The sequence below is a fragment of the Lemur catta genome, chromosome 10 (genome assembly GCF_020740605.2).
Source record: "Lemur catta isolate mLemCat1 chromosome 10, mLemCat1.pri, whole genome shotgun sequence".
In the NCBI taxonomy this organism is placed as follows: Eukaryota; Metazoa; Chordata; class Mammalia; order Primates; family Lemuridae; genus Lemur; species Lemur catta.
This window is the reverse complement of record NC_059137.1, coordinates 12,046,350-12,071,649: the sequence shown is the minus strand read 5'-3', so window position 1 is coordinate 12,071,649 and position 25,300 is coordinate 12,046,350. Positions and strand designations below refer to the sequence as shown.

General features: G+C 41.4%; 1 protein-coding gene across 1 annotated transcript in view; it reads left to right on the top strand.

Annotated features, from left to right (window-relative positions):
- Window positions 1-25,082, top strand: part of MRRF (mitochondrial ribosome recycling factor) — a 55,228-nt gene extending 30,146 nt beyond the window's left edge. The window contains exons 6-7 of the mRNA XM_045563834.1: window positions 14,042-14,201; window positions 22,299-25,082. Coding sequence (XP_045419790.1) covers window positions 14,042-14,201; window positions 22,299-22,376 — 238 coding nt within the window. The 3' untranslated portion in view covers window positions 22,377-25,082. The remainder of the gene's footprint in view (window positions 1-14,041; window positions 14,202-22,298) is intronic.
- Window positions 25,083-25,300: the final 218 nt, after the last annotated feature.

Genomic DNA, 25,300 nt, shown 5'->3' with positions numbered 1-25,300 from the left:
GTCTGAGTGCTTGTTTGTAACAGCGCTGAGCTTCTTAGGGACCTGGATATTTCAGGACCAGACAACCATCTGCAACATATTCAAGTGACCCTTCCGTTGGTCCTCAGACCCAAACTTGACATCACTCTTTTAGGAAACCCTATCTGTATTTGAATGCCTTCCCTGGCTCACTACATGGCAATAATAATATTAAGCAAAGTGACTGTTTACTGAGTGCAAACTGTATTCTGGACCCTCATTTCATTCTATTATTCCCTTTTTTTTATATTAATACATGAGCAAAATAAGCCTAAGAGAGATTAAATAACTTGCTGAAGTTCATTTAACTAGTTCATCTCTCTGTGGAGAAAAATGTCAGTGAAAGGAAATGAAGGATGCCATGGAAGGGGGTGGTAGTGGTGGTGCAATTCGAAGTAGAGTGTTCACGAAGGGTTCAGCGGAAGGTCATATTTGAGCAGAGTACTGAAGGATGTGAGGGAGCAAATCACACCTGTATCTAGCACCAAGGCAAGAGGAAGCAAAGGCCCTGAGGTGGGAGTCTGCTTGGGATGTTCAGGGAACAGCACAAGGGTTTGTGTGACTGTAGCAGATACGTGAGGCAAGAGAGGTAGAAGATGAGGTCTGAGTGCAGTGGGGAGGCCAAATCATGTAGGGTCTTAAAGACTGTTACAAGGATTTTGGCTTCTACCTGGAATGGAATAGGAAGTCATTAGAGGGTTTTAAGCAGGGCAGGTGATACAACTTAGGTTTTGAAAGGATCATTCTGGCTGCTATGTTGAGAATTATACTATAGGGAGGTAAGGGTGAGAGCAGGGGACCAGTTAGGAGCTACTGCAGTAATCTAGGCAAGAGGTGATGGTGGCCTGGATTAGTGTTGTAATGGTGAGTTAGTGATAAATGATTGAATTCTGGATAAGTTTTAAAGGAAAAGCTGCTAGGGTTTGCTGATGGATTGCATATGGATTTAGAAAGAGAGGACTCAAGGATGATTCCAAGGTTTTTGGCCTGAGCAACTATAAGTATGAAGTCACCATTTACTGAGATAGGGTAGACTGTGGGAGGACAGGGTGGGTGTAAGGGAAGAGCGGGTTTTGTCCATATTTATTTTGAGATGCTGCTGGGCATCTAAGTGGAGAGGTCAGATAGACTGTTGGGTATATGAATGTGTAAAGAGGACAGGCATGGGCTAGAGAGAGAAATTTGGGAGGTCATGAAATTAGATGAGATTACTTTAGCAATTAAATGTAGATATAAAGAGAAGAGGTTTGGGGACTGAGCTTTGAACACTTCACTTCAAGGTTTAGGGTCAGGGAGATGAGGAGGAACCAGTGAAGGATACTGAGAACAAGTGGCCAGGGAGGTAGGAGGAGAACTAGGAGAGTTGGTGGTGGAGGGGGGTGGTCCTAGAAACCAAGTGAGGAGAGTGGCTCAAAGAGGAGGGAATGATCAGCTCTGCTGGGTCCTGCTGATGGGTCAAGGAAGGTAAGATCTGAGACTTGATCGTTGGACTTAGCAACCTGATTTATTTATAAATCAATCCATCTCTGTGCTATAAAGGAAAACACAAGGGCTTTGGAGTTAGACAGATCTGGGTTCAAATCCCTGTTCTGTCATTCTCTGGGTTTGTCAGTTTTGGTCCTCTGAGAAGCAGAGGCCAGAGCAGAATTAGATGTGCAAGAAATGTATTGCAGGAGGTGTTCAAAAGACAAAGGGAAGAGGGAGCAGAAGTAGACAGGGTGCAGGTGTGACACTGGTGGAGAAGGGAAAGGAGGAGGATTGCCCGGGAGGAGACTGACACTGCAGTGCAGCTCTGGGGGTGTTCGTGAGCAAAGACTGCCCCCATAGGGGTCCCATTTGGGCATAGCGGCCTGGCTCTAGTACCTCTGCCATGCATGGTTCTTGGCTGGGAGCAGCACAGGGAATTTGGCCTCGGCGTGACCTCAGCACGAATGTCACAGTGGATCTGAAGGTGTGGGAGCTGGAAACTGTCAGGCATCTGTGCCCCTCGAAGCAGGTTCCTCTAGGGGGTGATCTGAGCATCATACCTCCAATGCCCACTGCAGTGATCTTGGGCAAGTTGCTTAATTTTTTGAAGCTTCAGCTTCCTTATATGTAATGGGAATAATTTTTATGGTTTTGAGGAATAATAGGATATGATATGTAATGCTCATAGTGTGAGACCTGACATATCATAGGTACTTAATAAATTTTAATTCCTTTATCTTATAGTATTTTTTAAATCTAATTCCCCCTGGTTAAGAAGTTCTTGGAAACATCCTTTTTTCTGATTAGTTGGGAGTAAAACTAATAATATTTTATTTCTGTTGGCTGATTTCTCTTTCAGTCTTTAAAGCTCTCCTTCCCTCTCTTCCCCACTAACCCCCTTCCCCAGCCCCATGTTCATTTTTTTTCCTATCTTTCCCTCCATTTTTAGAGGTGGGAGGAGTTGAGTCATTATGTTTTAATTATCTTGGAATTTAAGTTGCTCAGGAATACTGTAGTCTGATTGTTAATAAGCATTTGGTTTGTTCTTTGAATGTGAATTATGGTGAACAAGACCTCCTGGAAGGTGTATCCCAAATAAGAAAATCCAGTGACTAGTCCTGCCTGTAAGTGTGAGATTTGCTTTATGTTCCTGACAAAGGTGAGGGGCCTTGGCTGTCCTTGGTACCCTTAGCCTACTGAACTCTTTCCCAGGACCTCATGATGTTTGGTTAATTGCCATCATCAGCTCCCTCTTTTCCTCTGGGCATTGTTGGGGATGATAGACCTTATGCCTGGACTGGGCTCCTTCACCCAGACTTTGTTCTGAGGTGATAGGAAGGAGAATTCTACTTAGCATCAGACCAGGCAGTTTCCCAGATAACAATAAAAAGTGCTGAGTTACAGTTCCCCCAGCCTAAATTCTCTTTCTCAAGTGTTTTTTCCCTGTCATATGCTGATGTGCAGTTTCTCATGCATGATGGCCAGGTTTTTCCAGGGAGAGAGCAAGCTGGGTAAGGGATGGTAGGATGGTCCCCAGGCTGCATTAAATGCAGAGGGGTGGCTGTGTGTAGCCAGGGAGAGCCAGGATTAATAGCTAAAGGAGCCAAGGTTATAGTCAGAAAAACCCTGAAAGAAAACTGTAAAAAGAGTTATGTGCCATTAGGCTAGTTATTTCTACTCTTGGAGCCCTGAGCCTTGGTTTCCTCATCTGTAAAATGAGACAATAGCAATGTTTACTTTTATGAAGATGTACTGGGAGAAACTCCTGTGAAAGGTAAAGGGAAGAGGCAGCAGGAGTAGACAGGAAGAGCCTTTAACCTGCTGTGCAGATCTGACACCAGTGAAGAAAGAAAAGAAATTCAGTAAATGAGAGTTAATGTTATTTTTTAAATTGTCATTATCAAGTTAGCCATCATTGCTGAGCATTCCTGCGACCTTTTCTGCATAGTGATTGTTAACTGTTATGGGGGCACATTATCCTCACTGCCATGAGGGATGCTGCCTGTCATTAAGCTTTCTACCGCGGGGTAAGTCCTGTTCAACGATGAGAACTGGGTAGGTGGATGGCATTTTCACCAGCTTCATTGAGATATAATTCACCCATTGAAAAATGTATAACTCAGTGTTTTTTAGTACTGTATATTTGTAGAGGTGTGCAACCAGTTATAACCACAATTTTAGGACATTTTCCCCATCACCCCACAAGGAAACCCTGTACCCACTAGCAGTCACTCCTCACTTGCCTCCTAAAACCTTATGCAAAGGATTGCCCTAGGCAACCACTAATCTACTTTTCTGTCTCTATAGGTTTCCTGGTTTGAACATTTCATATAAATGGAATCACACAATATGAGGTCTTTTGTGACTGGCTTCTTTTACTTAGCATAGTGTTTTTAAGGTTCATCTACATTGTAGCATGTGTCAACACCTCATTCTTTTTTATTGCCAAATAATATTCCATTGTGTGGATATACTACATTTTATTTATCTGTCCCTCAGTTGATGGACATTTAAATTGTTTCTGCTTTTTGGCTATTGTGAATAATGCAACTATGAACATTACTGTATAAGTTTTTATGTGGACATACTTTTAATTTTCTCCTAAGATGTAAATCTAGGAGTAGAATTACTGGGTCACATGGTAACTCTATGTTTAATTTTTTGAGGAACTTCCCAACTTTTCTACAGGGACCGCACATTTTACATTCCCACCAGCAATAATATGAATTCCTCCATCTCTTCACCAACACTTATTTTTATTTATCATTATTATTATTATTATTACCATCCTAGTAGATGTGAAATAGTATCTTATTATGGTTTTGATTTGCACTTTCCTCATGACTAATGATATAGAGCATCGTTTGATGTGCTTCTTGAGCATTTGTATATGTTCTTTAGAAAAATGTCTATTTCAGTCCTTTGCCCATTTTTAATTGGGTTGTTTGTTTTTTTGTTGTTGTGTTGCAAGAGTTACTGTGTACATTTTTTTGTGGTGATCTCATTGTTTTGTTTTGTCTTGTTTTTTCTTTGTCTGACTAGAAATACCCTTTTGAGATAGTTTAATACAGATGAGGAAACTGGGGATCAGCAGTTTAAGTAACTTGCTCAGGGTCACAGATTAGTAAGTGGAGGAGCCATTATTTAAGCTTGAATCCATCTGCTTCCAAAGCCCATATTCTTGCTGTATTATCACATTGCTCCTTGGGCTGCTGACATAGAACCTACTTCCTTTCAGTTCTCTGGCCTCCTGTGCCAGCTGCTATATTGCCTTGTGGATCTTGTTACAGGGTAGTGTGCATAATTTTCACATTCCAGGAAATATCGGTAATACCCTTTTCTTACACGACTCACACACATACAGACCTTTAGGGATCTTGAAAGGAAAACAACTCAGAGATGAATGCCTAATGACCTGAGTTGAGCTGGGGCAGCCACAAACTGCATTTGAGCAACTGCAGCTGCTTTTTCAGCCCTTTTCTTCCCACTGTCTGCTTGCCATTGCTGCTTTTACAGGGCCAGTCATTCTCCTGGATTAGTTTTAGTGCTGTTTCTTTCTACCTTCCAGCCCCAGGTGAGCCTCCATACAGTTTTTGCATTGCCCGTCTTCTCCTGTTCAGTGTTGCTTCTCACCTAGCCTGTGGCTTTTTAGGAGTGCCTCTTGCTGTTGCAGATCCCAAGTGTGTGGAATGGAGGCTCCCTCCCAGCACAGACATGCTGACTGAAACACACAAAGATGTGTAATTAGGAATCCAGAGCTGAGCATGGGCTGAAGAGAAAGTTGCCATCAACACTTATCCAAACATTGCACACAAAAGGACCTCTCCTGCCCCTCCACTGTTCTTCGCTCTTACGTCAAGCACCTATTTACGGTACCTAGCAATTGCCTGTCACAGGTCAGATCACTATTCCATTGCATTCCTCCATAGATTCCCTTTCTCCTTTCTCCCCACTGCTCTTGGATGTGTAGGGGAGCTGAAACAGTAGCAATGAATTATATATCTAAGCAGGTGTTAATGTAAGAACAATGCTATTCTTAGTATAGCTGCTAGATTTGTCTAGCACCAACAAGGGAGGAAGTATAGCAGAAGGCCTGGAATTCAGGAGTAGGACTACACTGGAGTCAAATCCCAGGTCTCCCAGGAACTTGGGGTATAACCTTTGGCAGGTTATGAAACTCCGCGTTTCTAATCTGTAAAATCCAGGTGATACTACCACTAATGTCATAGGAGTGCTGTGAAGATTCACTGAGCTAATGCATGGGGAGTATATCAGTTCAAAGCCTGGCACATGGAAAGGGCCCTGCACCTGTTAGTTATTATTATTGAAGGAGAGCAGATGACACTGGGGTCAGATGACTAGACAAATATAAATTGGCTCTTATCATGATAATAATGAAGTCCCTCCTTATCTCCTTCTCTTGCTTTATTTTCTTCATAGCACTATGTGTCATTTTATCTACTTACTTGATTACTACCTCTCTCTCTCCTTCCCTAGAATATGAACATTTCGGGAAGAGAGAGGAAGAGCTTTGTCAGTTTTGTTCATTGCTATATTCCTAACCCCTGGAACAGGGCCTAGCACATAGTAAGCATGCAATAATGCAATCAGTGTTTATGGAGTCAATGAATGTGAGCACTCACTGTGTGCCCACTGCTGTCCCAGGTGCTATTTATGTATTAGATAATATATTCATAACAATCTTTTGAGGTCAGTATGTTGTTATCCCTATTTTATAGGCAAAGAAACTAAGTCACAGAGGAATGGGGTTCTTTGTATCTAATGTCACACAGTTAATAAGTGAAAGAACAGGCATTCTTTCTCCACAGCCTGGGCTTGTAGCCACTGTGCTATACTTTCTCCCAGTAGGAAGCATCACCATTATTTTTATTACCAATGTCACAGACAACTTAAAATAGTCCACTACCTACATATGCAAAGATCTCATTTGCTCATAACACTGTAGAGGAAAGGTAGCATCTTTGTCTCCCTCATTTGACAATTGATGAAATAATAACATAATACTTATCGAGCACATCACCATGTACCAGCACATTTATTAGCTTGTTTAATCCTCACAACAGTCCAATTAGGTAAATGGTATTATACACATTTGGCAGATGGGAAAGCTGAGGCAAAGAGGTAAAATTACTTGCCCAGGGCCACATAGCCAAGAAATGGTAGATCTGGACCTCAAACCCTGACAGTCTGGCTTCAGAGACTGTTCTCTTAAATGCTTCACTAGACAGTTTTCTTGCAGTTCAGAGAGGAAGTTAATGTCCACAGTTACTCAGCTTGTCAGTGGCAGAGCTAGAATTGGAAAGCAGGTCTGCTTTGACCACCAAACCTGTGCTCTTTTGCATGTAAGTTGGAGCTAAGGCAAGAGTTATGTCTGCCTATGCTAGGACTCCTAATCCAGGGCTCCTATCCCAGGACTTGGGTTTCCATCCTTTGAGGTGACAGGGAAGAAGACGACAAGTGACGTAAGCAAGGTCACTCAGGTGGAGATGTGGAGCTGTGACCCCTGACCACAACTGCCTTTCTCATTCTGCTATGCGGGGCTTTATTTCAGGACAATCCTTTGAAAGCAGGTGGCCAGTTGTGTCCCCAGAGAGAACTAAAATTACTACAGGAGGTACAGGTCCTTCCAAAATGTGTGATTTCCTTGGGCTAGAAGGATACCTACAGAAGGTCTGATGTCTTAATGAGAGGTATGTGGAAGACGGGCCAGTGGAATGGGGGTGGGGGTGGTGTACCTAGAAGCATAGGAAATCTGGCTGGGCTATACAAACAAAAACATTTCCTTCAGGGACAGCAGCCCGAAGGCATTGGGCAGCTCCCTTCAGCAAACAACAAAGCAGGGCATGTGTCTGCTGCTGATTGCAGGCCAGTGCTCCTATTGGGGGGGGCAGTGTGGGGAGTCCCAGAAGCCCAGGGAGGAGGTGGCAAGGTTTCTCTCATAGGAACTGTCACAAATGTGCTTTGCTATGCCATTCCTTGGAATTGCAGCTTCCTTTTCCCTTAGCCTTCTCCCCCAGCTGCTTGAGTAGAACTCATGGTCCCCACTGGCCCTATTTCCTGCTGCTCTGTTCTGTTCTCATTCTGTCCCTCTCTACTCGCCATCTACTCAGTAGCTCAAGCTCCAAGTGACTGGATCCTTTTTGACTGTTTTCTCCCTCACCATTCATATTCTATTGTCCCCAAGTCTTGGAGATTCTTTCCTAAGAATAATACAGCCACCCTGTATTAAGCTGAGTGCATATGCAGTGGCAGTGTACCAAGCCCCTGCCACCTATCATTTCATGTAATCCTCACTTCTACCTTCTTAGTAATGTTCTTACTCCCATTTTATACATGAGAAAACTGAGTTTGGAGAAATTGAGTAATGTACTCAGTTCTGAAGCTAACAAGTGGCCAAGCTGGGTTTCCAGCTTAGGTCTTCTTGGCTTTTTAAAAGCATGTCCTTTCCACATTTTAAAGCCCCCTCTAAGTGACCAAAGAAGTGGAATGTCTGTTGCATTATAATTGTTTTTTGCTATCATTGCTTGAGCTGAACATAGCTTCCTCTCATATGCACCTGGTGTATAGCTTTGTACATTTGTCCCATTCTCATTGAAACAATAGGAAGTATCATATCAGTCAGTGGGATGCTCTGTTGTGTGAGTTACCAGTGGGGCATGCCCTCTGCTTATTGTTCATGGGAACATGCTCAAGGAATTTTGCAGGAAGGCCCCCATCCAGGATGTTACTGGAAGATCTGCCTGGCAGAGTTTATATAAAGTGTGACCCTGCCAGCTAAGTCAAAACCCCTGCCTTATGCTGGGAGGCTCTCTGACCCTAGCGGAAAAGGCTTCCTCACCAGCCAAGAAGCTGCAACAGGGTGGGCCCGGAGCTTCCCATTTACCTGCCTATAGGCTTCTGGGCAGACTCTTGCCATGTGCTTAATCTGGTTTGTACATTGCTGTCTACACAAAATGTGAATATGATCAAGTTTCCTCTGCTCTCCCTCCAAACTCTTCTGTGGTTCCGTGTTAGGAACAGTCTACTAGGATTCTTTTTTTTTCCACTTTTTAAAAATTGTGGAAAAATATACATGAAAAAATTTACCATTTAGTTGTATTTAAGTGTACAGTTCAGTTGCATTAAGTACATTGACATTGGTATGCAACTAATCTCCAAAATGCTTTTCATCCTGCAAAACTGAAACTCTGTACCCATTCGACGACTCCCCACTTCGATCCTCTTTCCCCAGCTCCTGGTAACCACTGTTCTACTTTCTGTCTCTATGAATTTGACAACTCTAAGAACCTCATCTAATTGAAATCATATTAATACAATATATATCTTTTTGAGTATGGCTTATTTCACTGAGCATAATGTTTTTAATATTCACCCATGTGATAGCATGTATCAGAATTTCATCCCTTTTTAAGGCTGAATGATATTCCATTGTGTTTATTCCATATTTTGTTCAGACTCAATATGACATAGAAGGGCCTGCATAGCCTTGCCCTTGCCAACCTCCCAAGCTTTCTCATTTGGGATAGTCTTCACCCTCTGCTTTCTGTACTCTAGCCTTTTTTGATCCTTCAGTAGCTGTATCCTTCTTACCTGGGGAAGAAAAGATATCTCCACATTTAGTTCCTGGAGTCCCAAAGGAAAGGTTGGTCTTACTCCCATACCCTGTTAATTATTTTCATAGAACGTTATATGTCATTATAGTGCTTATTACAACTATAATTTATTGATTAATTGTGCATGTGTTTGTTTAATGACTGCCTTCCTTTCCGGACTATAAATTCATGTGTTTGATATTATCTTCCTTTTTTCTGCCATAGTGCCTGACATATAATTGGTGCCCAGAAATAGCTATTGAATGAAGCTATAAATCGAGTGAATGAATGAATGAATACTGAAAAGAGAACATTTTAGGGCTATATTCTTGGAGCATTTGGATTTTGAAATGTGTGTGAGATCTTAAAAATTACTAGTCAGATCTCAAAAAGTCATCTTGCTGTAGCTTAGATCTTTGCCCTGTCATTTCTGTTGATGAAAACTTTCATGAATAAACTCTTCATTTTTTGAATATGCTTCAGGGGTTCCCAGAACGTGAATAACAACAAGGAGAAAGTCAGCTTACATTTTCTGAGTGCCTATTCTCTACCAGGGTTTATACTGGATGCTTTCCATGTATTATCTCATCTAAGTTTCACAGTAACTCTGAAAGGGAGGTGCTATTTTTTTTTAATTTCTATTTCCAGATAAGAAGACCAGGGCTCAGAGAGTTGAAATAACTTGCTTAAGGTCACTCAGGCTGTAAAGTGACAGGCCCAGAAGTAGGGGTGGAGCTGAGCTTTGAAGCCTGAGACAGAGCACCACCCCTGCCCCAGTGCCCTTCCCCACATCAACTGGAGTAGTCTCTTTTTATCTGTTTTATAAACGGAGCCTCTGCCTTGGTTTTCTTTGAAGCTAGGGTTTTGTGGCTAAAAAAGAATTCGAAAAGTCTGGGCCTGCAGAATATGTTTGACCCTGATGTACCCTTTTCAGCCTAATACTCTCCCACCATTACCACTCCTACCATGCTTCTCCTGGACACAGAATCATGTTTTTTTTTTATCTGTTTTCTGTAGCTAACAAGTTACTGTGTATCTCCAAGGCAGTTTCCAAATCTCAAGGCAGAAAAGTTGTATTTTCTGCACTCTCCTCCCACAGCAGGTCCATCCCTCTGTCCTAGCGGCAGTCATACTCTAAGTAGGGGCTGACAGGTTTGTCCCCACCACTCGACTGAGCCCCTGGAAAAGTTGGACCAGGCCTGCCTCCTCTCTGGAGCTCCTCAGCCTGGCCCAGGATCTGGCACGGAGCACAGGGGCTCAACCAGGGCTTGATGAGCAAATGCATACCAAGTTAGAGTGGGTGCTCAGAACCAGCCAGCTGAGTTCAGAAGCCTGGAATGTAAACTCCACTGTACACTCACAGAACCCCGTGAATGTGAGGTGGAGATGATCAGATGTATTAATCACTGGTTTGGAAAGGAATGAAAATATTTCCATAATACAGTATGTTTCTTTTCTAAAACAGACGCCCTCATTCTTCCATGAGGAAATAATTGTGTTTGATTAAAACATTCATAAACACTATCATTTATTCAAGGCTACTATATGCTGCTCTCTTTATTAGTACTTTATAACTGTTATGTGTGCTTCTCCCAGTCACCCTGTAAGGTGTCTTTTTTATCTTCATTTTAGAGATAAGGAAACTGAGGCTCAGAGATATTAAGTAGCTTGCCCAAGGATAGTCAACTTTGGAGTAATAGACGTAGGAATTAAACTGCTCTGACTTCAAACCAGTGCCTTGCCATCACCCTGACTGCTTCTGATCCTGCATTTTAGATACCTTTCAGCTCAGCACCGTGAACCAGCACACACATACCCTTCTTCCTCTCAGCCCCTGCTCTGCCCAGCATCCCCTCCCCCACCACTGTAGTCCCCTCTCCGTTGCCTTTTTGGTTATTGCGTCTGTATCTGCATCCTGAAATGGAAATACTCTTGACAATGTCAATAATAATTGGACACTATTATATGTGAAAACTGGTGTTAATAGTATGATAATGTCACATTTGCATTAATACATACAAAATAATTCATTTTACTAAGGCCAAATTATGTATTTTAGGATTTCTTTATATAGCCTTTTATACTTAAGATTTTTTTGAGTTCCATTTTATATTTTTTAAATGTATGTTTTTTTCCTCCATTTAAAATATAACAATGTTGTGAAAAGAAAAGTTGGTTAGATAAAGTGTTTTCTTTTATTAAGTGTTTTCTAAACAGTGGAATACCTATTTCAAATTACATATGAAATACAAGATTGAATTATTTCAATAAGGTTTATTTGGAGAAGTTTAAGAGGTTTCTTAGAGACTTAGATTCATTTATTTTCTGCCCCTCTTAGTATTTCAGCAGGATTAAGTTTTTTGAATCAGTGGATCAAGTTTTAATTTTCCTGTTCCTTCCTTATACTGACATATGCTTTGGCAGAACAAAAAAGAGACCTAAACATGTCAGCATGATTTTTGTTCAATGAATTAAAAACCATAAAAGTAACAAGATCTGATCCAAATCCCTAAACTCCTGACATGGTGGTTTTGTCCTTTTCAGTCCCAAGCTTCATATTACTAGCTTTGAAAAGCTTTCTGCTTGGAAGCAGAAATAATGGCAGCAGTGCATGATTTATTTGAAATAGATTACAAGGGGTAGGCAGCACGGAGTAGTAGAAAGAATACAGGCCGGCAAGACCTGGATTTGAATCCCAGTTGTCACTGAAGCCCGTGGGCAAGTCACTTCACATCTGTGAGCCTCAATTTCTTCATTGGAAACAGGTATTAGCTCTAATTTGAAGAGTTGTAAGGATCAATGAGATAATATACTTAAAGTACTCAGCTGGCATACAGAAGTTTAATAATGGTAATAATCGGGGTCATTTTTATTTTGAGAATACCTTCAAGTAGCTGAATCCAGAAGGATTTATCTATAACACAACTGTTCACTTCAGAGCTTATCCTTTCTCAAAATTTTTTAATTTTTTTTTTTGTCATCAGAGAAGATATCAGGTAAATGCTACTAAATCTTTAACAGCTGCTCATTACTATTCCATACTGAACATATACCCATAATTTGGGATTGTCCTTCCTTGGCAAGAACCACATTGATTTGAGGGTCAGGAAGCATGAGCATGTCCATTTCAGGACCTGGAGGTGGAGGAATTTTGTCATCTGAAATAAGGCTGGCTTTTGAGACAGCCCAACCTAGGTTTGACTGGGTTTGACTTTGTATAAGATACCAAACTTCTTTGGGCTTCATTTTCTTCATCTGTAAAATGGGGTTCATGATCTTATAAGACTCTCCATGAAATCGCTTCCCAGCTTCTTTTCTTGTCACTCCCTTTGTTATCTGTGCTCCAGCCAATTCCTCAAATGAAACATGGGCTCTGCAGCTTAAAGCCTTTATGCATGCCCTTTCCTTCTGGAAATTCCCCCTTTCTGTGCCAGTACTGGCAACTTGCACTTACTCTTCGGATCCTAGTGTGATATAATATATTAGTGGAGATAGGAGGGGTTGTTCTGCGGTAACAAGCAATCACAAAACCTCTGAGACTTATAATAGAGAAGTTTAGTTCTTACTCATACTGTGTGGTGGGTGCTGCTTACCATAGTCACTCTGGGACCCAGGCTGATGGGAGCTCTATCTCAACTTGTACTGTGGCCAAGGGAAACAAATGTAGAGCACACATCGCCTCTTAAAGCTTCTGTCCTGAGGTGACACCCATCACTTCTGCTCACATTTCATTGGCCAACATGAATTATATAGACTGACTTCAGAAGGGGTGGGGAAATTTATTCCTACTGTGTGCCTGGAAGGATGAGAACCAGAGCGCTAGTGAACAGACCTAAGGACTATGACATTTTAGATATCATTTCCTCAGGAAAGTCTCCCCTTACTACACCTTCCCGAAACTCGGACAGTTCGGTGAGTTAGCTGAGTGCCCGCTGCATTCCTGTGGCACCTCATACTTCCCAACTCCCCTTACCACAGCACTTCTGACACCCTATTGCAGATGTGTCTTGTCTCTGAAGAGCCAGACAGAGGTCTATCATGTTCATCATATTACCCTCAGCACCTAATACAGGTTTTGATAGGTAGTAACTCAGTTTGTATATGACAAAGAAATTAAGGCAAAGCAAACATGCTGGGCTACTTCAGTGGGTTTTTGTGATGATTAAATATAAAATAGAAATCATAATAGCTGCTTCATATGGTTGTAAGGATCAATGTGTAAAGTGCATATCCCAGGGGTTTATTGTAGTTAATGATGAGGATGTTAAACAACTGACATTGATTAGGCATGTATAATGTGCTAGATACTCTCATGGGTACCTTATGGGAGTTAACTGGTATAGTGGTTCTCACATGTTATGTTGGGACTCATGTTGTGCCCTGGCCAGTTTTGAGATGATTAACAAGTAATTTGTTATAATAATTGTGAAGATTCTGAAGGTTGCTACTTATTTTATGTTGAGTGATTTAGAGATGGGTGAGAAAGAGGTAGAGTGATAGCTAATAATTGATTCCTTTTATTGAGCGCTTAAAATGTGCCAAGGTCAGTGCTAAATGATTTACATGCATCATCTCATTTAATCTTTACACCACCCCTTAAGACAGGTGCTGATACAATCCCCATTAGACAGACAGGAACTCTTAGGAGAGGAAGTCAGTTTTGCTTCTCATACGGGGCATGGCCAGGATTTGAGCCCAGGTTGGCCTAGACGCCCTGGCTCATGCTTTTAAGCAATAGTCTGACTGGCTCTCGTAGCCTAACTTGCCAGGCATTCTTCTTGACCCTGAGCGTGCCCATGGCATGTGTTAGGACTGTGAAGATCAGCTGACAGAGAGTAAAGTTACACACTGCTGAACTGGTGAACAGAGTGATGTTAAATTCTTGACTAACAGTTAACGACAAATAGAATGATTTTGTTGCATGTGTTTTTTTCTCTTACCAGAGTAACCAGGGAGCACAGGGAAATGCTGGTGAAACTGGCCAAACAGCACACCAACAAGGCCAAAGACTCTTTACGGAAGGTTCGCACCAATGCGATGAATAAGCTGAAGAAGTCAAAGGACAAGACCTCAGAGGACACCATTAGGCTCATAGAGAAACAGGTACTATTGTGAACAGATGTAGTAGTGTCTGTGTATCTGACGCATGGAATCATTTACTCATGTCTGAAGCGAGGACAATTAAAGCAGAGTAGCCCTGAGTCTTTTATTCACATGATCAGCATCAACTGTGTCTCTATTCTAGGCCTAGCTGTGTGCTGGAAACTGGGAAGGATCCATGGAGGAGGATGAGATACTATTGACCTTTTACTATGTACCAGGCTTTGTGCTGAACACTTTATATTGCTTCATTTATCCTCATCTCTACAAAACTATAAGGGAGGTAGTGAGGAAACTGAGGTTCAAAGAAGTTAAATAACTTACCCAAAGTCACACTGCTGGTAAGTGGTAGAAATGGGATCCAGACACAGGCAGACTGATTTCAGAGCCTTTATGCCAATGCTCTCCCCTCTATTTTCAGTGTGCTGAGTAGTGGCACTTAAACAACTCTTAAAGGAGCTGTTGGAGTAAAGTAGAGACAAGGGAGAAAGGATTAACCACATGGGCAAAGGTACAGTGATATAAAAGAATGTTGTTCAGTTAGATCATTGGGGCTTGAATCTAGGTTGAGATTAGGGAATAAATAGAGAAAACAGAGTGGCCAGATCACAGAAGGTCTTGTATCTATCCCAGGTTGAGGAGTTTGAACTTTAACATATCCGGAAGTTCCCACATTGGTTATGCATGTATATTAATCATCTATGGCCATAATAATGCTACATAACAAACTACCTCCAAACCCAATGATTTACAGTATCAAAGTACTATTTCTTATTCTCATTCCTGTGCGCTGGCTGGGGTATAGCTGTTCTAGACTGGTCTCAGTGGTCTCAGTGGCTCCAGATCTTGGATTGGGTTCAAATCTGCTTTATGTATCTCTCAATCTTTGAAAGTCAACAGGTTTCCCAGAGCATCTTTTCATGGTAACAGCAGATGCCAAAAGCATGAGCCCAACCACTTAAGCACATTTTAAGCACCTGCTCTTGTTACATCCCATTGGCCAAAGCAAGTCACACAGGCCAAGCCCAGTGTCATTGGTGTAGGGAAGAAATAAATATGTTCATGGAGGCCTGGGGGAGGAAGTGAATATTTGCTGAACGATATCTAATCTATCACAGCACCATAATCACTTGGGAGCTTATGAAAATACAGGTATCTGGGGCTTCATTCACAGAGAGGGCGTCAGTGAATCTGGGTTGGGGACTAGGAAACTATATTTTTTTTGAGACAGAGTCTTTCTGTGTCCTGAGTAGAGTGCAGCGGCATTATTGTAGCTCATTGCAACCTCAAACTGCTGGGCTCAAGCCATCCTCTTGCTTCAGCCTCCTGGATAGCTGGGACTATAGGCATGAACCACAACGTCTGGCTAATTTTTTTATTTTTAGTAGAGATGGAGTCTTGCTCTGGCTCAGGCTGGTCTAGAACTCCTGATCTCAAGCAATCCTCCGCCTCAGCTTCCCAAAGCGCTAGGATTACAGGCGTGAGCCACCATGCCCAGCCCAGGAAGCTACATTTTTAAATGCTTCTCAGGTGATTCTCATACAGTAATGCTCTTGAAAGATTTTTTTCCAGACAATGGGAAGATCACATCTGTATTTATGAAAGATGACTATGGTAGCCAGGTAGAAAACGGATTGTAGCGGGCAATACTGGAGGCAGGGAGACCAGGGAGACTGCTGCAGAAATCCAGCCAGTAAGTGTTGATGGCCTGAACCTGAGTAGTACCAGTGGGAAATGAAATAGGAAGATGAATTTACCAGTATTTAGGAGACATAGTTAGTAATATTTAATGTAATATAAAGGGCTTGATAGTTCCCAAAGCCTATTTGTCCACAATGAAAGCATTATTTTAGGAAGATTGAACAGGAGTGTAGGCAGGATGGGGAGTGAAGAGTGAGAGGCAAGGAGAGCCACTAGGGAACCCCTGGAGGAGGCCATAAATTGACTAGCTGCTCCCCTTCTTCTGGACCAACAGTTAGAATGCTAATTGTAGGCCAGCCACAGCAACACCTGGGGAGAATTTTAGGTGGATTCCTGGGTCCTGTTCCTGCATTTTCTGATTCAGTAGGTCTGCCTAGGAATGTCTTATTTTTAAAAAGCTCCCCAGGTAATTCTACAAACGCAAATGTGGAAGATAATGACCTAGAAACCTTATAATACACCCCTGTAATGGCACCAGAGTTAGAAAAAGATAATTTTGTACTTCATGTCCTGTGACCTTGGGGAAGTTATTTGACTCCTTAGAGTCTGACTGTTCTATGAAAAGGGATTGGTAATTTCTACCTTGAAGGGTTTCCCTGGGATGCTTAAAAAGCACCATTTGCATACCTGGCACCTCCCCTCTTGCCATCTTTCTGCCCTCCTCTTTCCCTGCATCAGCTAAGAGAAGTTCGTAGATTAGGCTGGACTTTTCTGAGCACTGATCAGGCCTCATAATAGTCTGGGCCCTGGCTCCAGCTGGGCCAGCTCCTTGTCTGTCTCCTGGGGGATTTCCTCTCTACAGCTGACAGTTTGCCTTTCATTACTTCCTGGTGGTAAGCCTGTGGACCTCCAGGGCCTGCCAGGCACTCCTCACTCAGCAAGTCAGGGCATCTGCCTCGGGGACCAGAGCCCACCACTCCTTGAAAAAGGAAGAATGATCAGATAACCAGCACTATTGACAAAGTCCTTGCTGGAAGGCTTCACTCATTAGCACTGGCTTTTCACCATCCTCTTCAGATTAGATTTTTTTCTTCAGTGCTTCATCCTGTTGATTATTATTACTTTTTCAAAGTGAAAATAGCTTAAGTTTTTCTGATACTAAACTAATGCATGTTTAATGTAATTTTTAAAAAGGAATGAAGAAAGTCATTGAAATCTCATCACTTAGAGATGACCAGTAACATTTTAGCGCAGACCTTCAAGTTATCTCTTTAAGCATGTGTATATTACAAGAAGAAAAATCATACTATATATCATATAGTATATCATAGATATCTTTCCAGTGCAAAAATCTTTATTGAAGATAACATTTAAATGTTAATTCTTACCATTATTGTTAATAACTTCATCTACTGTCATATGGTTAAAAGTTTGGGCAGGAAAATTTTCAGGAGACAGCCTTGTATACACTTCATTTTGTTCTTTTTCCCTGTCAGAAAGCACCAAACTGGAGTTTTGGGTGTGTGTTTTTTGCTTTTTTTTTTTTTTTTAATATAAACAAGGCTATAGCTGATTGTTGCTCGTCAGTTTTTAAAAATTTGTTTACTTTTTGTTCCTCATTATGAAAGTAATGTATGCCCATTGTAGAAAATGTAGAGTACAAAAGACTGTTTAAAAAAATGGGGAAAAATTCATCCGATAATCCCACATCATAGAGGCAACTGCTCTTAACATTTTGGGATATTTCTTCTTTCCTTTTTTTTTTTTTTAACTACATAGCTTTAACATGATTGAGAATGTATAGCATATATACAATTTTGTATTCAGCTTTTAATTTTCTGTCTGGCATTAAAGGCATTAGCATTTTCTTGTGCCTTGAAAAACTTTGTAAACAGCCATTTCTAAAGGCTTCTAAATAGTCCGTGTTGTGGTTATGCCCATAATTCACTTTCATAAGCCCTCTTTTTGGACATTTGGTTTATTTAAACTTTTTTTGTTATTATAAGTAAGGTTGCAGTGAGTGTCTTTATACATAAATCTTTGTTGAGATGATTTCCTTAGGATAGGAGTCCCAAGTGTGGAATTACTTCACAAAGGGAATTCATTTTTAAGGTTCTTGCTATGTACTGCCTAAATCACTTGCAGGGTATTTAGAATGTGTGTGTTTTTAAAAAAAATGTTTGCCTTTTATAACCCCTAACACTTGAAGCTATGATTTTTAATGTGAGCTTAAAATGTTGCTTATCTTGAAAGTATTGCTTTTATTACCACATTCTGTAAAAAGATTAAGTTCTTCTTTGTATAAATTTATAGAGCCTTTCTGGAGTATAATATGGCAATATGTATCAAAAATCCATACATTTCTGATTCAGTGACTTAGGAATTTATCCAAAATAAATTGTCCAGAATCTTAGCTATAGGGATGTTCGTTGATGTATTGGGTGTAATAGTAGAAAACTAGAAAACTGTCTACATTTCTGACAGTGGGAAAATAAATTGTTTTATATTCATTGGAATCTATATAGAAAGACAGTTATAAAAATATTTTATAGACATGGTAAATTTTTTTGGAATTTTTTAAGAAAGTTATGCAATAATATTGTCATTTCATTTTTATAATGACATGTACATAGGGTTGGCAGCTTATACACATCAAAATATTATATTAAAGGTGGTCATTTCAGGTGACAGGATTATGAACAGTTTTGATTTTATTTTTAAGCCAGTCAAATTTAGCAGTGGGGGGTTGTATACCAACTTTAGTAACACTGATGTTAATAAGTTCTGATAACCCACTACCATTGGACCGGCCAAAATTTTCTTGTTTTATTTTTAATTTTCCAAAAATTTTTTGAGGTCAGACTTTTTAAAACTTTATTATAAAAATGTTTCTTTCATCTTTGGTATGTAAGAATGAAATGATTCAGTTGTAGGTCCTATCCCTGCAGTCATGTTTGACCCCCAAATTCCCTCAACAACCCCCCAGCTTCCCAACCCCAAGTCCAGGCCAGCTCTGCTAAAGAAAGACCAGTGTCCTCCCACTTAGGCCTCTGACATCTGCCGGCCTGCTGTTTCACCTCCACTTTAGTTTGCTGGAAATGGGCCTGCTGAACATTAAAGCACTTGGCAGAAGCCATCAGTAACTCTGGCCAAGATCCTTTCACTGCTGCCTTTCTCTGAGAAACAGAGCTGCTCTGAAAGCGGGGGAGCTGGGTGCTGGTGGAGTTGAAGGAGGGAAGGGCTCCGCACCGACTGAGTGAGGCGGTGGGTGTTCCGAGCCAGGCCTCGGGAACGGTGACTCATACGCAGGCCTGCCCCAGAGGTGTACTCTGTGCTCCTGCCATCCTCCTTTTTCTGTCCCTGCCTTTCATTTTCCTGAACTTGTAAGTAGGAAATGTGATGATGGTGACAATGATGATGTTGATGATGATGTTATACTCTTCATGAGGCAGCATATTACAATGGAAAGGGCTCTTGCTTTGGAGTCAGACAGTCCTAGATTAAAATCCTAGCTCTTCTGCATCTTAGCTGTTAAGGCTTCACCTTCCTGAGCCTCTGTTTCTCCGTCTGTAAAGTGAGAGCAGTAGTGCTTGTCTCACAGCATTGATATGAAGACCAAATAATGCAACATACTTAAAAGTGGCTCATATGGTTGCTGGTCCTCAGTAATTGTTCACCCTATGTATTTATCCTACTCCTCTCTTCAACCTTGTGACTTTAATGATTGTAACACAGCATGCCTGGAATGAGGAAGGACTAGGCCAGCTGCTGTGGACCCCCACAAAGAAAATAGCATCACACTGGCCATCAGAGTGGTGAGTTCTTGGCTCAGCAACACCACTGACTTGATCTTGGGCAGATGAGTTAACATTCTGTGCCTTAGTTTACTGCTCTGTAAAATGGGGATACTACCTGTTCTACCTGCTTAATAGAGGTTATGTGAGGTGGTTGGATTTGAATGAAGAAGTAACAGAGGACAAAACAGGTAAAATCAATGTTCATTAATCAGGTAAAATTAATGTTTATAATATGTTAAAGAGAGCTAATAGTATTCGTGTGTTATAAGGGTTATGTGCAATAATGCATGTAAAATTTTAGTTAAGTGTCTGGCGTGTAGTAAGTACTCAGTAAGTAGAATCCATTGTTGGTAGTGGTGGTGTTAATCATCGATATTTTAAGAAGTCTGATGGTTATGGAAAAGATAAATTTGCAGGCAGACTGTCCACAAGGGTACTTTGTGCCTGTATTATGGTAAAAAGTAAATATTTTCATTGATTGATTAATTGGAAAAGAAGTCAGGAAGTGATAGTAAAAATCATGGTAACACAACCAATATTTGTGTAGCAAATAACCAGTTTAAAATGTGTTTGTATATTCATGATTTTGTTTAAACCTTACAACTACTCTCTAAGGAAGGGACTAGTATTCTCATTTGACAGATGAGGAAACTGAGACCCAAAGTGGGAAAATGACTTGTATATTTTTACCCCATTGAGATTTTTTTTTTTTTACACTTCCCACTTCTTGAAACCACTGAGAATTTAACCCAGAACCCACATTATCAAATTCTTACCCTAGGTACTCTGCCTCTTCCCATCCCCATCCCTGCCTGCAAACTAGCATCAAAGCCATTTTTCCAAAGGAGGCATATAGCCTTCATTCCTGGCTGTCCCAGGCTGCCAGCCTGTAGGTGCCGGAGCACTGCTAGGCACCACACCACACCCATGCAAGGCAGCTGCAGAGGCAGAAGCATCTCAAGGGTTTGTGGCTAGCTGAGTGATGGGGGACTAAGCTGCCATTCTGAGGCCAGCCCCTTTGCCAGAGTGTCTGGCAGCCCCAGGAGCTTTGCTTTTCCAGCTGAAAAGTGCGCAGTTGCCATGGTAAGAGCCTGGCTGTGCCTCTGCCTGGGACCAATTGTTCCCAGTCCTTTTTAGTTTCCACTCTAAATGTATTTAGTTTCTAATTCCTAGCCAGCGCCTGTGGTCTGCAAATAAAGATGTCAAGCAGCCACCATGCTACTGAGCATACATATGCTGGGTATCACACTGCTGCCTTCAAAGCTTCCTGCCTTCGGTCCCATTAGACATAGGAGAAAGGCTGCAGCACCTACTGAATTGTGTTGTTTTTCATTCTTAGAAAGAGTACCTGTTGTAGAGAATTTGAATAATATAGGAAAATATAGAAAACTTTATTCACTTAGTAAATATTTCCTAAGAACTTGCTATGTGCTAGGTCCTAAGCTGGATGTAATGAATACAGACATGAATAATACATTGCCTGTCTTCCCATTACTAAAAGATAACCACTGTTAATGTTTTGGTAAGTTTCTTTCCAGTTTTTAAAAATATGCAGTTTTTTGGTTTACGTATTTTAGAGATCATTTCTACTACATACATATATAATTTTGTACCCTGCTTTTTCCCTAATTCAAGGATAAAATCAGCATGTTTCCATATTATAAATAATATCTTGAACCATTATTGAAAAAAATTTTTTCTGATTATAAAAGCAGTCCATGCTTGTTATAAACCATTCAGACATTTCAGAAATATATACTAGACCGTTATTCATATTTATACCCTATAATAAGAAATAGTCTTAACCATTTTTAATGACTGTATGTATTCAACTACTTCCCCATTCTATAACTTTAGATTTTCTGATTTTTCATTATTAAAAATAAAGCTGAGATAAATATCTTTGTGTATAGCAAAAGTTTTTAGATCTTATTCATGTGATAATTTCCTAGTTGAGAGATTTTGGGTTTATTTGCATCAGTTTGAATTTTTATCAATGATATATGAGCTTATCCATTTCACCATAGCTTACTGGCATTGAATATTACAATTAAAAACCACAACATCAAAGTTTGCTAACTATGATACCTGAATTATATATTGTTTTAATTTGCATTTCTTCAATGTCTGTTGAATTTTCCATGTTTGTTGACTAAATGTACTTCATCTTTTTTCAAGGCATTTCTTCTTCTGCTTGACTATTGGTATCTTAATAGTCTTGTTTTCAATTTGCATGAGGTGAGGGCTTTGTATAGCAAGATGTCTGAGGTGCAGGAAACTCTAGAGGCACATTAAGGGAAAGATAAGGCTGGCTTCTTTGTATGGATACTAGGTAAGAGTTTTGGGTTGTGGAATCAGACTACTGTGGATTAAATATTGCTACTTGCCAGCCGTATGTCCTGAATAAGTGATCTAACTCCCTTAATTTTCTTATCTGCAAAATGGGGATGATAGTATCTATCTCATGGGCTTGCCATTAGGAATTAATTAATAAGAATGTATATATAAAGTTCTTAGTAGAGTGCCTGGTTGGGACTCAGTTAATGTGGACTTCTGCCACTATTACTATTTCTCAGATAACCTCTTCATATTTCTGGAGTATTTATCCCCCTACCCTTTTCTAGCCCCATTTATCGGGCTCTTTCATTTTGTGTTCTTGCAGATCAGCCAAATGGCCGATGACACAGTTGCAGAGCTGGACAGGCATCTGGCGGTGAAGACCAAAGAACTCCTTGGCTGAGAGTCCATCAGGGGCCAGCAACACTCCAGAGTGAATCCCATGGGTGGCAAATTGGCACCCCCAGCCCCCATCCACACGGAAGGCTGTCACCATGCAATCAGTCCTTGTGAGGCCCAGCCTTCCAGTGGAACACTCAGACTTGTTCATTCTCTTCCTCGTACCCGTCGCCCACCCCATTCTGCTCTGGGCCCCTGGCATGGATGGCCCTCAGAGAATATCTACGCTGGCAGAGGGCCTTTACTTGGGCATTTGCCTTGACTGTGATGTCACCAAGGGACTGGGACCACTGGCAGGCTTAGTACTGCCTGCTCCTCATCTCAGGAGCCTCCTTTTCATTTAGGCCCTGTCCCCAATCTTGAACTCTGCTAGAACTGATGTGGGCCTTCACCTGTGACTGGACATCTTTGCTAGAGGCCCATTTTCACCAAACAATGACATCTAAATAAATTGGAAAGAATAGCCACCACAAAAGAGGGACAGAATTGGTCTGGATTGATCACTAAAGACCTGCATGTGAAGCAACCAGAACAGTACTTTTGCCTCAGGATCACCTTCGCACATGTGCTTTTCTCTGCCTGGCCCACTCTTCTACTCCTCCCCTGTTCACCTCCAGGTTTCAGCTTGGATATTATGTCCTTTGGGAGGTCTTCCTTTCCCACCTCACCTAGGACCCCTGATACTGGCTCTCATAGCACAGTCCACTGCTTTCATCTGAACCCTAAGTATTCTTTCTGCTAATTAGTCTGTATATCCTCAGAACTTGGCGTAATGCCTGGAGCGTAGTAGGCATTCTTATGTTTGTGCTGTGAATAAATTTCACACAGTAGCTATCCAGCAAATGCTGGCTTCTTTTCTTTCTGGTCTTAACACCGTCTTTCTGTCGTTTTCCACACTTGCCCTTGCCCTCAACAATTACCTGATAATGTAATACCATTCATTGCTTGACAAACAAGTGGTTTGTTGTGGCTTATCTTTGGGTACTGGGTTAAATTAGTTGTTTTTTTTTTTTCCTCTCCAATTTTTCATTGATTCATAATATCGACATCATGAGTTAGATATAGTTGTAGGCATTATTTGTAATCTTCACAGTGAACTTTAGCGATATGTATTAGCTCCATTTTACAGATATGAAAACTAAGACTTGACAGTATTGGGCCACTTGCCCAAAATAACAAAGCTGCTAAGTGGTAGAGGGTTTTCATTTTTCATGGTCAGTGTCATTTCCAGAGAGGTGAGGTTTCTTGCCCGAGGTTACACACCTAGCAAGTGGCAGAGCTGGGATTCAAATTGATTCTAAAGCCTGTGCTCTGCCCACTAGTGTAAAAGGAAAAAAAACAAAATTTTTTCCCCTACTGTCATATTCAACATGGAACACCAAGCAATTCTCCCTCAGACAACAACTGGGTAGCCTAGAATTAAATTCAATTCTGACACTGTCCACCTAGAGAATAGTGTCACATCCTATGGGCTGAGAGCTCAGCCCCACAGACTGCCTCCACTTTCAAAGCCAGTCATGAGTCCGGGTCACCCATACTTCTGACCAACCAGCTAAAACCCAGGGTTCCTGGCTGCCTCCTTGGGTTTGAGCTAGGACAGCTCACAGAACTCAGGGAAACACATTGACTGTTTATTATAAAGGATGTTATAAAGGATACAGATGAGGAAGAGGTATGTAGGGCAAGGTACTGGGAAGGAGCACAGAGCTTCCGTGCCTTCTCTGGGCCCCCCACTTTCCCAGCACCCCCACGTGTTCAGCAACCTAGAAGGAACCACTGCATTCTGCTCCCTTTCTTAGCATTTAGTGAACACCAGCTGTTTGTCAGGTACTGTACTGTGTGCTGGGAACACAAAAATGGGTGAGAGGTGACCCCTGTCTTTGAGGGGTGCATAGTGCACTGAACTAAGTTGCTATCTCCAATGTCTTGGGTGTAAAGGCAGGAAGTTCATTCCAGTTCTGCCAGGTATCTGCCTTCAGAATGGAGCCCGCTTTGGTGGCAGCAGGGCCAGGGTGAGTTCTGTTGAAGCAGCATCCAACTTCTCTTTGCTGTTTGACTTTCCTCAGACTGTCCTGTGCTACAGGTAATGAGGGTTGCACTCCTCCGTCTGCTTATCCTGATGGAATATGCTGTGAAACAGCCGTGAGGATTCAAGGTCAGAATTAGGTCAAAGATGAAAGAAACTAGCACAATCTCCTGCCTTGCTTACCTGTCTTCAAACCTCATTCGCCAGCCCTTAGTAGCCATCACATGGTTGGAACTCGGCTGGGGGGAGAACAGGTATAGAAATAGCAATTAAGGAGCCTCTTTTGAGGTAAGCCACATGAAGGGGGCTTTGCAACAATCTTTTATGAGTGGCCGAAATCCCCCACTCCCTGCAAATGTGCTTCTCAAAGATGCAGGATTTTTTAATAAACAGAGGAAATGATAAATTATGTTGTAACTCCACTCCAAAGGCATTTGGTTCTTAACAGCCAAATCCTCTGTAGTCTTTAAATAAACAAAAACTTATTTGGTGAACAGACGGGGGTGGGGGGGAATGAAAGATTTTCTGTACTTGGTTTCCACATGTCAACAATTTCTCTCCTATGTGTTTGTTGGCCAAAGCTGTATCTCATGATAAATGAATAAAGGAAAACCTCGAGCCCAGGGCAGTCAGACAGCTCAGCAAATGGCTTTCAGCTGATTGCTCTATTTCAGTTGACATTTATCAAAGAGTTTCTCTGTTACTCTCTGTGTCAGGCTGTAGTGGTGGCAGGGACGAGAATGAGACTACCTGTTTGGATATGCTGAGTAATGAGTAACGCCGGAGCAATTCATTCTCCTCTCTCTCTCCTGCAATTTCTCTTCCAAAAAAGCTGGGTATGGAAATTCTCACACTTACCAGAAGATTTAACCACCTCTTTTATTCAGTTCAACAGCTTTCAA